The following is a 12,356-nucleotide window of genomic DNA, read 5'->3' on the forward strand; positions in this document are numbered from 1 at the left end:
CCTGGAACCAAGAGGTTTCCTGGAATGCAAGACTCAGGCTAAAACTGGGAAAGTCCTTGGCAGATCAGGATAAGTTGGTGACCCTATTTCACTGCACGGAATACTTCCAAAGATGCAAACAATTTAGGTCCCCAGATGGTGTTTGTTTTCTCAGCTGGAGCCAGGCTGTGTTCCTCCCTAAATAAGGACTGATGGGTGAGCAGAAAATTTGTGTTTAAATTCAGAGGGCTTTTACTTCTGGTACCAGGGAAGTGAGAAAACTAATCAAATGATTGCTTGAGAAACAGGTGATCAGAGCACAGGTCTGGACAAGAGATGCTGGTTTGGGAAACATGAGCTCATTGGGTGGCAACAGAAGTCACGGGTGTGGGCGAGAGGGTCCAGGCAATGTGTAAGTAGGACAGAAGTCTGACTATGATGACATTGGAGCCAGTAGGTGGAGGGAGATGAGTCCACAAAAGAAACTGAGGGGAGTGGTCAAAGAGATCAGAGGAAAACTAGGATTAGAGGTTCACAGGTCTGGGGTACAGTTTCCTCAATCAGCCCTTGTTTTCCATTTGGTTATGCCTTACCCCAAAGCCAGTGTTTTTGTTATTGTTGTTGTTTTGTTTTTTTAAATTATTTATTTATTTTTGGCTGCATTGGGTGTTTGTTGCTGTGTGTGGGCTTTTTCTAGTTGCGGCGAGCGGGGCTACTCTTCATTGCAGTGCGCGGGCTTCTCATTGCGGTGGCTTCTCTTGTTGCGGAGCACGGGCTCTAGGTGCGCAGGCTTCAGTAGTTGTGGCGCTCTTGGGCTTAGTTACTCTGCCGCATGTGGGATCTTCCCGGACCAGGGCTCAAACCCATGTCCCCTGCATTTGCAGGCAGACTCTTACCCACTGTGCTACCAGGGAAGGCCCCGAAAGCTATTGTTGATACTGACTAATCATTCTCTCTCTCTCTCTCTCTGGTTTTTTTTTTTTTTGGCCATGCAGTGCGGCATGTGGGATCTTATTTCCCCCACCAGCGATCGAAGTCGTGCCCCCTGCAGTGGAAGCGCGGAGTCCTAACCACTGGACCGCCAGGGAATTCCCTGACTGATCATTCTCTACATCATGGAATAGACTTCTCTTCCCGTTCTTTCATCTCTGAAATGTAAATGATTCTCCAAGGTCTATATGAGGTGCTCTTCTCTCTCTGCACTTTCTCTCATAGTAGTTTAACTTATCCACGTGGCTGCCGCTTTCATCTCAATGAGGCTGGCTCCCAAATCATACCTCTAGTTTTAATCTCGCTAGAGCTTCGGGCCACATTTCAAACTGTCGCCTAGACATTTCCACCTCATTTTCCCATCAGTAAGCCAAATCCAGCCTACCTAAATAAGAAGCATCGCAGGATCATAAGCACATTGGAAGGAACCATAGAGATGATCTAATCTAGACCTGCCGAATCAGGGAGCTATGACACACACTAGTGCACAGTGAATGAGGTATGGGCGGGCGGAGATGTTCATCCTCCCAGCCCCCAGCGTGGCTGGAGCCTCTGCACCAGTTACCTCTGTTCACTACAGCCTCATCCTCTGATGACCTTCAGAGAGGGGGGCGGGGTCTGAGCGAGCAAGAGGCCACCACTGGCAGCCAGACGCAGGGCGCATCCTTGCCTACGTAGAGATGCTGGAGGAGCTTGTGTCCCAGGTGCCCAAGGAATGCAAGGAGCAACCAGTGGGCAGGAAGTTGTGAAGGAGTGCGTGTGTGTGGTGGGGGTTCTGTGCAGGCAGCTCAGAAACTCCATCTTCACAAACTTTGATGTTGGATAATTTTGTCTGTTTGTGGCAGATGTGCCACAAAGATGTCTAAACTGTGAACTGACTATTCTAATAGTGTCTGTGTTCTGTAAACTAGGGCTTCAATCATTGTTTTGAAATACTAGCTATGATCAAGTCTGATTGGATCAAAAATCCACAAGAAATTTTATAAGCACATTTGTCAATGAAAGAAGAGGAAGAGCCTTAAATATAACATAAATATAATTTCTACTGTTGTAAATGTTTGAACGGTTATCAAAGATGGTTTAAATTTCTTTGGGTCACCTACTGCTGTACAGTTTCTTGTCATTTAAAGAGATCACTGTTCAAGAGTCTCAGTCAGGAATGAGCTATTTAAAACACAAAGCTGAGAATATAAAATTAGGTACTAGGATTCAAGTTCAAGTTTCTCATTTAATAAAAATGACTTTTTGAAAAGTGTTAACAAATTCACAATTTAATATCTTCTCTAATGCTATATATTTAATTTTTATTATAATCATATTCTATAAAGAAAACATTTAATCACATTCAATAAGCTCCTCTAGTTTTCATTGGGTGCTATAATGTGAAAGGGTTGGAAAGTACAGCTCTAACCCAGCACCTTAACTTATTTATGAGGAAACTGGGGCCCAATCAGGGTGACTCATCTAAGGTCACAGAGCTAATCACTTCCTTCCTAAACCAGCTCCTGTGCTGACTTTCTGAGTCTTACCTGTAGGTCTGTGATACATCATTCTCCAAGTTACCCACATCCAAGTCAACTCATGTTCACTTCCCTCTCTGTCGTATCTCACCCAACCTACATTCCCTCTCACATTGAAGGAACACTCCACTTTATGGGAGCTGACACGCCAGCTGCTTGCCACGTTGGCCTCCAATTTGTAAAAAAACACAGTATCTGCAAAGCGCAGTAAAGTGAAGCATGATAAAATGAGGTATGCCTGTATGTTTATTCCCATTTTACTGCCACTCCTCCCTCAATTCACACCTTGGTCTCATGGAAAACTCCTGTGACTAGGTGACTAAGGAAGACATTTGAGCTTGGTTTAACAGATGGTATCAGCTGGCAGTGGACTGCTAAGGTGTTCTAGCTACACTTGAAGATGGTCTTGAAAATGGTCTTGGAAGTGGCAAAAGGAAGTCTTCCCAGTGGGCAGAGCTTTGAGTTGTACTTTTGTGGTTCTCTTTGCCTTGAGAAAGACTCTACACCAATTCATGGGCCAGCTGGGTAAGGACTTAGGCTGGTGACTAGGAGGTTTGGGAGAGAGGATGTAGCTGTAGATGAACCTCAGAATAGACCCTGAAAGTGAGAGTACTTGTATCCTATATGAATATTTATCAAAATGTCCCCACTGCTGGGACTTCCCTGGTGGCCCAGTGGTTAAGAATCTGCTTTCCAATGCAGGGGACGCAGGTTCAATCCCTGGTCGGGGAATTAAGATCCCACATGCCGCGGGGCAACTGAGCCTGTGCACCACGACTACTGAGCACACAGGCCACAACTAGAGGGAAGCCTGCATACTGCAACGAAGACCCTGCATGCCACAATGAAGACCTGATGCATGCAAACATAAAAAAAAAAAAAAAAAGTCCCCACCGCTAAAGAAGCTTTAATAAATTAGTGAACAAGGGCTTCCCTGGTGGCGCAGAGAGTCCGCCTGCCGATGCAGGGGACGTGGGTTCGTGACCCGGTCTGGAAAGATCCCACATGCTGCGGAGTGGCTGGGCCCGTGAGCCATGGCCGCTGAGCCTGCACTTCTGGAGCCTATGCTCTGCAACGGGAGAGGCCACAACAGTGAGAGGCCCGTGTACTGCAAAAAAAAAAAAAAAAAAAAAAAAAAATTAGTGAACAAGATGACTGGACAGGTGGGTGAAGACCTTTTCCTAGTCAACCCAGTGCCTACTCACTGGGGTCATGAGCTCATCACGGGATTCTCCTCAGCAAGGCTAATCTGTTGCCACTGCAGAATGCCCGTTTTAGAAGGAATCATTATCATGTATTATTTCTGTCATGGTGGTTAAGTGAGTCAACCTCATTGGGATGAGGTTTATACTGAATTTGGATTTCCTTTCCTACCAGCCACACCTTTACCATCCTTACCCTAAATGGGTTTACCAAATACCTTATTCACCATCATGGTATCTTATACATCATGGTATATGTCTTAGTTCAGGCTGTTATCACAAATTACCATAGCCTGTGGGGCTCATAAACAACAGGAATTTATTTCTCACAAGCTGGAAGTCTGAGATCAGGATGCCAGTGTGGTTGGGTTCTAGTGAGAGCCCTCTTCCAGGTTGCAGACTGCCGACTTATTATATCCTCACCCAGAGAGCAGAGATGGGAAGCAGGCTCTCTCATAATCTTATAAAGGCACGAATCTCATTCATGCGGGCTCTACCCTCATGATCTCACCTAATCCTAATTAACTCTCAAAGGCCCCATCTCCTAATACATCACATTGGGGGGAGGATTTCATCTTACGAATTTTGTAGCAACAGAAACATTTAGTCCATAACAGCATCTGACCAAGGAACTAACTTTACAGTGAAATAAGTAAAGAAACTGGCTGTCCTATCAGATTCACTAGCCCTGTATTGTGGACCCCGACAACCAGAAGCAGCTGGCTTTAAGGAATAGTGGAATGACCCAGGGAATTCACGCCTACTGAGCCAGCTGGAAGACAAGAGCTTGAGAGCTTGGATTCTCTTTACAATGGTCCTTGGGTATCCTCGGGGAATTGGTCCAGGACAGCTCTTCCCATACCCTCCCACCCCCAGATACCAAAATCCAAGCTTGCTCAAGTCCCTTATATAAAATGGCATAGTATTTGCACATAACCTACACACATTCTCCCATATACTTTAAATCATCTCTAGATCACTTATAATACCTAATGAGAACCTATTTTATTTGTTTATTTTTAATTTATTTTATATTTTTTGGCTGCACTGGGTCTTCATTGCTGCATGTGGGCTTTCTCTAGTTGCTGCGAGCGGGGTCTACTCTTCGTTGCGGTGCGCGGGCTTCTCATTACGGTGGCTTCTCTTTTTTTTTTTTTCGGTGGCTTCTCTTGTAGAGCACGGGCTCTAGGTGCGTGGGCTCAGGATTTGTGACTCGCGGACCCTAGAGGGCAGGCTCAGTAGTTGTGGCGCACGGGCTTAGTTGCTCCGTGGCATGTGGGATCTTCCCGGACCAGGGATCAAACCGGTGTCCCCTGCATTGGTAGGCAGATTCTTAACCACTGCACCACCAGGGAAGTCCCGAGAACCTATTTTAAAGTAGGTTTCTTCCGTTATGAGATTGTAAACTCTGAAGGCTGTCACCATTTTTAATATCTTTCTATTTAAGTAGATAGGGTTGTACTTTGCATAGTGCAGGATACAGGTTGCAAACTTGTAGATTCTCGGCTATATCTGAACTGCATTCATTTTGATCAATCTGAAGTGTTTTTTTTTTTTTTTTAACTGACAGTTGCCAACATTTAAAAATCAAGAGATTTCATGTGAAAGGCACATTTCCACCTTCTCTTGAAAAATTCGAAGATCTGGCCATTTTAGGCCCACATTCCCAAAGTTGCGCTCTTTAAACAAAACAGGCATTTCCATCCGCCGAAGTCGTCACCTTGCTCACTTGATTTACTTTCACTAGTCACCTGGTCCCTGAAGGCATCTAAGTTTGCCACCCTTGCTGCTCAATGGAACTATATTGAATAAATGAACTTGGCAGTTAATGCTTGTACGTTCATCTTCATTTCACATACGCGTTCTATCCTTCTAACTCCATTATGATAAGCCACTTGGTGGACAGAATCCTGTTAACTATTTTTCCTTAAATAACTTTTTGGTGGTCACGTGCTTCAATAAATATTAATATGTTTATAAAACCTTGCTCTTAGCCCCAGACCACTGCGAGTTGAGTCTCCCTGCGTTGGTCTGGGGATGCCTAAAGTTTCATCATTATGATTCGTTCCCTGGGTTTAGCCGACACTTGGTTACTTGTCAGGTAAAGAGATTAAAATTATTTCCCGATAACACAAACATACAACATTTTAAAGTAGGTATGAGGTGGGAAGTTACCCTTTTCACAGCAAATAAAAAAGTTCTTTCAGAGGTGGTGAAGTTTCTAGCTGGGACCCTGGGAAAGGTGGAGGAGACTGGAATGCAGTTGCATTCTGAAGTTTATCGAAGGCTTTTTGGGTGGGAATTTTATCCGAAGAGTCTCAGAGCGACCCTCGCTCGGGTTCTGGCAGCTTTGGGCGTGGCTTCTGGCACAGTCCCCGAGTAGTTGTCACTGGGATCAATTTCAGGACTCTCTAGAGCCCAGCCTTCGGAGTTTCACATTTCTGGGGGCTCGTCTCCCCGCCCTCAGGTAATTTCCCTCCGTTGCTGGCGCTGCCCTGCCCCCTCGGTCGCTGGAGTCTCCTCCCTTGCCCGACACCCTCTCTGGCTCTTTCAGCATCAGTTTCCCCAAGGAGGCAGGAGGGAGACGAATTTGGGGGCTTCCCTGCCCTCGTCTTGGAGCCGGGGAAGGGGAGCTGCGGGCAGGAGGCTCTGTGAGTTCAGGCTCGGCAGCCGGCTCCCGAGGCCTTCGGCCCGGGGCACTTCGCGAGGGAGCGACCCTCTCCTCAGAGCCGCCAGCGCGTGCAGTCCAGCCACGCCAAGCGGAGGGGGCCCGGGGCTCCCCGCCCCCGACCCGGCGTTGCCGCGCTCCCCCTAGCGGCCGCCGTGCGGCCTCGCTCCGTCCCAGGCTCGTCGGCGGCGCAGCTCACGTGACCGCGCTCCGGGCCTGCGGCCGCTGTCGGTTCCCCCAGTCACCGAGCGAGAGGGAAGAAACAAGATGGCGGCTGAAGGCGATCCGGAGTGGGGCCCCAGCAATTCGGATTGAGCCTTCTCCCTCCACCCGCTTCCGCCGGCCGGGCCCCTCCCGCCCGGCCCCGCGGGCCTCCCCACCCGGCCCCGGCGCCCCCCACCGCCACCCCTCCGCCCGCCCCTCCCCCCTCCGCTTTCCCTTCTCCCCCCGCCTCGGCTCCGACATGAGGGGCCGGCGGGGCAGGCCGCCCAAGCAGCCCGCGGCTCCCGCTGCGGAGCGCTGCGCCCCGGCCCCGCCGCCGCCGCCGCCGCCTACGTCCGGACCCATCGGGGGGCTCCGCTCGCGGCACCGCGGCAGCAGCCGGGGCAGGTGGGCCGCCGCCCAGGCTGAGGTGGCGCCCAAGACGCGGCTGAGCTCGCCCAGGGGGGGCAGCAGTAGCCGGAGGAAGCCGCCGCCGCCGCCGGCCCCCCCTAGCACCAGCGCCCCGGGCCGGGGGGGGCGAGGAGGCGGGGGCGGCAGGACGGGGGGCGGGGGCGGCGGCGGCCACCTGGCCCGGACCACCCCGGCCCGGAGGGCCGTCAACAAAGTGGTGTACGATGACCACGAGAGTGAGGAGGAAGAGGAGGAGGAGGACATGGTCTCCGAGGAGGAGGAGGAGGAGGAGGACGGCGAGGCTGAGGAGACCCAGGATTCCGAGGACGACGAGGAGGATGAGATGGAAGAGGACGACGATGACTCCGATTATCCGGAGGAGATGGAAGACGACGACGACGACGACGCCAGTTATTGCACGGAAAGCAGCTTCAGGAGCCATAGCACCTATAGCAGCACTCCAGGTACCCACCCAGCCCAGTTGCTGCAGACTCCTTCCCCACCTCCTCCCCCTTCTCCCCTCGCTCACTCCCTCTCTGGTCTCCCCCCACCCCCTCCTCCCCCCTCAGACAGAGGGGAAATGCGACGGCACATCAAGTGGCAAAAAACTAGATTTACTAGAGGAAAGAGGCGCATTGTTCAAAATGGAGATTGCATTGTTGCAGTTCGCAGGCCACACACTCGCGCTCTCTCTCCCTCTCCCCCCACCAACCCCCTCTTTTTCCTCTTAAAAATTTGTGCCAGTGCAGTGTCTCCACCGGGCAGGGTTGAAACTTTGGCACACACACATCCATTGCATTCATTTTTCTCCCCTTGTTTTGGTTTGGTTTTTTGGAATGAAAGAAGCCTCTTGTTTTTGCAGACCTCTTTGCATTTCTAATGTGGTTTCTTTTAGATTTTTATTCTATATCTGTTCCTAAAAAGGGAATTCAGGATTTAGACAGATTGTGCCATACAAACACACAAAACATGCTTCTCTTCACACCCCGAGCTGTGTGGTTTTAAAAGTGTGTTAAGGAAATAGATCAGTTGGGTTAGTAGGGGAGCCTTATCTGGTCCTGTGTGTTTGTTTTTATTCTTGAGTGCTAATGGGCGCGTGCAACAGTTGCGGGTAAATGGCCGATTAAAAAGCAAAGCAGAAAAACCAAAGGAAACCAAAACAAATTTAGTATTTCATCTGATTCAAAATCATTTCGGTAAAATGCAAAATAAAATAAGAGACCTCAGGAACATGCGTCTTAACTAATTTGATGCCTTTGCCTGAGAAATGCAGTTTCCTGTCACCTGTTGCAGAGACGTATAGTTGATCATGCAGACACAATTGCTGAAGATGAACTTTTGGACCAACTCCCAAGTCACAGCAGAAGTATAGGGAGATTTATTGCAAAATGACTTTTTATTTTCATTCTGTTTCTGAGGATAATAGTCCTCCTTGATCTGTAATGAATTTCTCCATGGTGACTCCTCTCCTATTTTCTCAGTTCCTCTAGGCTGGTGCTGAGATACGTTTTGTTTTTTTAAAAAACACACACATACACACACAATGGCGGCTTTGTATTAAATACGTACTTGCGGCTTACTAAATTGTGAAAAAAAACGTAATTTATAGCGATAACCTACAAGACTTTTCCTTTATGTTTTTGTTAATCTGGATTAACTAAATTAGAATCCAGTTTTCAGAGCATTTAAAAAGTAAAGTTCATGAGAGAATAGGATCTTAACGAAGTGATAAAGGTGTGTTACTTGTTTTTAAAAGAGACTAGGATAGTAGAAGTGGTTAAATTTAAGTGCGTCTGTTTTTTTATAAATACCTAAATACTCATTGGAGGAGTATGAGTATTAAGTCAGATGTAAACCTGTTTAGATTGTCCTAACAGCACATGAAAAAGGTAATTTCTTTTGCCTGACAGAATATCTGCCTGTCTTTGGGGTCGGGTGTGGGGAGAGCTGGCAGGAGAATGAAGGGAATGAATCAGATGTCAAGTGTTTGTGTCCTGTATGTAGAAGGGACTACACACCATTCTTAATTTCTTGCCAACTTAATTTTAGTACATCTTTTATAGTAATAGTTTTTACTTTAAGAAGTCACATGTGGTCTTTTCTACCAAGAGCCAGAATGGAAAGACCCGTGGAGAGTAAATTACACTATTGGAGGAAGTTTTCTCAGATGAGACAGAGCTAAGGTGTTTTGGCAGGGTGGTTCAGCTAACTTTAGCTCCTCTTTGAAGGCCTAGAAAATAATATTTAGGGTTGAGAGCAGTGTATATGCTGAGTTAAATTACAGTTTGTGGTTAGGTTTCCTTTTTTAAAAAGATGCTTATATCTTTATGTACTTCCATGACATTTCGTTTTTTCTGATGACATTCGTAGTGCACCTTGTGTATGCTTGTCCTATCTTTATGTGAAATTATGGATTATATATCCTTATATTAATCTTATACCCCCTGCATTTCCTAGTACAGCGTCTCTCACACAGCCGGTGCTCATCAGAGATTGGTTGGACAGATGATTGTTAGTAGGTGAGAACTTGTAATAGATGAAGTTGTGCTAATTCTACTGTGGGTGCCATAATTCCTAAATATCTTGGATTTGGGAAACTAAATATTGGTCTAATTAGATTTTGATACTTTGACCAGGCAATGTTTTTAGTAGCAGAGTTAGTGTGTTTTGAGCTGCTGTTTCATATTGCTTGCCAGGCATTTTCCTTTCTTTATTGGATGTGGTGTTAACGTGTTAGATGTTTTACTTTTTGAAACATTATTTCTCAAGATTATGGTAGAACAGATGATACATTTTGCATTCTAAACTTTTAGAATACGTCTACTTGCCTAGAATAACAATGCACGACAGTGAGTTGTTTAGGCTAAGCACCTGTTTCATTAGTTTTATTGTCTGTACTTCTAGGTAAATGTGTATGTATGTGCTTTGGAAGGAAAAATGTTCTAGATGGTTTGATATCCCCAAAGCTCATAAATAAATATGTTTGGTGGATTTGAATCCAGCTGTATTGTCAGGGCTCAGAGAGGAATATACTTTATTGGTAATTTAGAGAAGATTATTAAGCTTTGTAAACTAGAATGTTGGCTTAAGTACTAAATATTCAATTCCTAGTATAAGAAATTACTCATTCATCTATTCATATGTTGAGTACTTTGTAGGTAATATACCTGTTGATGCGAAGACATCGGTTGATGTTACTAGCTTAATTTTCTAAAACCATATATTTAAAAAAGTTTATTCACTGGAGGTGAAATGTTTTCCTTTTAATGGAGAAATTTTAAATAGGTACGTAAGGTACATGACAGATATTATTATAGGTATAACAATTTGTTAATACAAAATTGAAATCATCTAGTTTTGCTTAAATTCAAGGCATTTGGTTGAATAAGGCTTTTATTTTTAAAATTTAGAGTTATTTCAGCCTGTAGGTTTTATGACATAGTTGGCCAGTACATTGAGAAGGATTGTGTAGAAAATCTTTTGAACAGGCATTTGGTAAAGTTCTGACAGCACCTTGAAATCAAGCATTTTCTAATTCAAAAAAGTTAAATTAGACTTTAAACAGAATAGTTCTTGCATTTAACTTGTGTGGAACTTCTGAGAATACCTAGGTGGTATTTTGATTTTTTTTGTTGTTGTTGTTTTGCGGTACGAGGGCCTCTCACTGTTGTGGCCTCTCCCGTTGCGGAGCACAGGCTCCGGACGCGCAGGCTCAGCGGCCATGGCTCACGGGCGCAGCCGCTCCGCGGCACCTGGGATCTTCCCAGACCGGGGCACGAACCCGTGTCCGCTGCATCGGCAGGCGGACTCTCAACCACTGCGCCACCAGGGAAGCCCCTAGGTGGTATTTTGAAATTTGGAGCTTCTGATGACTTCAGAAAGCAAAAGCGCTGGTGTTGCCCTGGGAGAGTTAGTGATTTATGTCCTCTAAGGCAGGGGTCCGGTACTGGTCCGCAGCCTGTTAGGAACCGGCCTGCACGGCAGGAGGTGAGCGCGAGGAGTGAAGCTTCATCCGCCGCTCCCCATCGCTCGCATTACCGCCTGAACCATCACCCCCCCACCACCACCCCCGTGCATGGAAAAATTGTCTTCCATGAAGCCCTGGTGCCAAAAAGGTTGGGGACCTGTGCTCTAAGGATTATGACAGTGGAGATGGGTGGCGTAGGTGCCATGAATGAACTGTAGATTGATCTGAAGCAGAATTTGTTACCTGCTGGCAGTATTTATTCTCACTGGTGTCAACCAAGTATCTTTTCATTGTGCTTGGAATTCCTGATTGCTACAAGTGAGGTACGAAGTGCAGTGGAGATTTAAAGGAGGGCGAGATCATACCCTATTTGGGGGAGTTGGTGTGGGTGTATGCTTCCTGGATGGACATGTGGCTAGTGAGGATGGACATGTGGCTACTGAGGATGGACAGAAGAAGGGAGGGAGCAGCATGGAGCAAGGCACTGATTCTAAGGTGCAGGCAGGCTTAAGTAACCTGCTTTAGCAAGAGCCTGAGTATGTGAATAGGAAATAAAAAAATAAAGCACCATTGTTGGGCAGTACTTAGAGAACCAGGCTATAGCATCTCCTCTCTCCCTCATTTGTAGGATAACAATTGGGGTAGATCAGTGATCCTCAGTCATTTTTCACTCCTGGAACACCCAAGGGATTTGCTGTATTCCTATCAGCACCATGTGGGAGCATGAAACAAAACCAAATCAAATCGTGGTTACTGTTAAATCACTGATGCAGCCAGTTCTTTCCCCCACAAATTGAGAGAATTAATGGAAGAGGTGATTTCTGAAGTCTCCTCCCCTCCCACCCTCCTGTCTATTTCAGACCTATTTCATTTGTGGGTATTGGGGATCAATCAGAAGATCTGGAAACAAGCGGGATATGATTTCAGGGGGACATCAGGAAGTTTAGCATTACTTCTGTTCTGCAGGATGGATTGGAAGAGGACAGATAACTGGTGGAGATCTGGATGGGTTTTGTAGCCCTGGATGGGAAGATCAATTCAGGAGGTACTTCAGAATTCTCCAGCATCAGAAGTGTAGACAGAGGAATGCATCAGATATGCCTCTGTAAGAGTGGCAATGCTTTCAGTAGGAACAGGAATTCAAGATTATAAGGGAAATTAATGAGATCTGTTTTCAGGTATTGGTACTTGAAGAGGTTAAACGTGAGAATTAAAGAAAATGCGGGCCCCAAAGAGTTATTAAAAAGTTGGACAACATGACCTGTGGGTATTAGAGAGGTGTGTCTGAGGTATGCAGTAATAGATGGTCTGTGTACAGCTCAGGCTCAGTACTCTTCTGGTGTATATTTGGAAGTGGAGCTGGGTATTGAAATGTGGGTGTGCAGCAGGAATGAGGATATTAAGGCCAGGAGCTCTGG

At 46.4% G+C, this 12,356-nt stretch overlaps 1 protein-coding gene across 1 annotated transcript in view; it reads left to right on the forward strand.

The window, feature by feature from the left end:
* The first annotated feature begins 6,822 nt into the window (after window positions 1-6,822).
* The window catches only part of BPTF (bromodomain PHD finger transcription factor), a 134,178-nt gene continuing 128,644 nt past the window's right edge, over window positions 6,823-12,356 (forward strand). The window contains exon 1 of the mRNA XM_065896814.1: window positions 6,823-7,435. Coding sequence (XP_065752886.1) covers window positions 6,823-7,435 — 613 coding nt within the window. The remainder of the gene's footprint in view (window positions 7,436-12,356) is intronic.

The sequence above is a fragment of the Phocoena phocoena genome, chromosome 19 (assembly GCF_963924675.1).
Source record: "Phocoena phocoena chromosome 19, mPhoPho1.1, whole genome shotgun sequence".
Taxonomy (NCBI): Eukaryota; Metazoa; Chordata; class Mammalia; order Artiodactyla; family Phocoenidae; genus Phocoena; species Phocoena phocoena.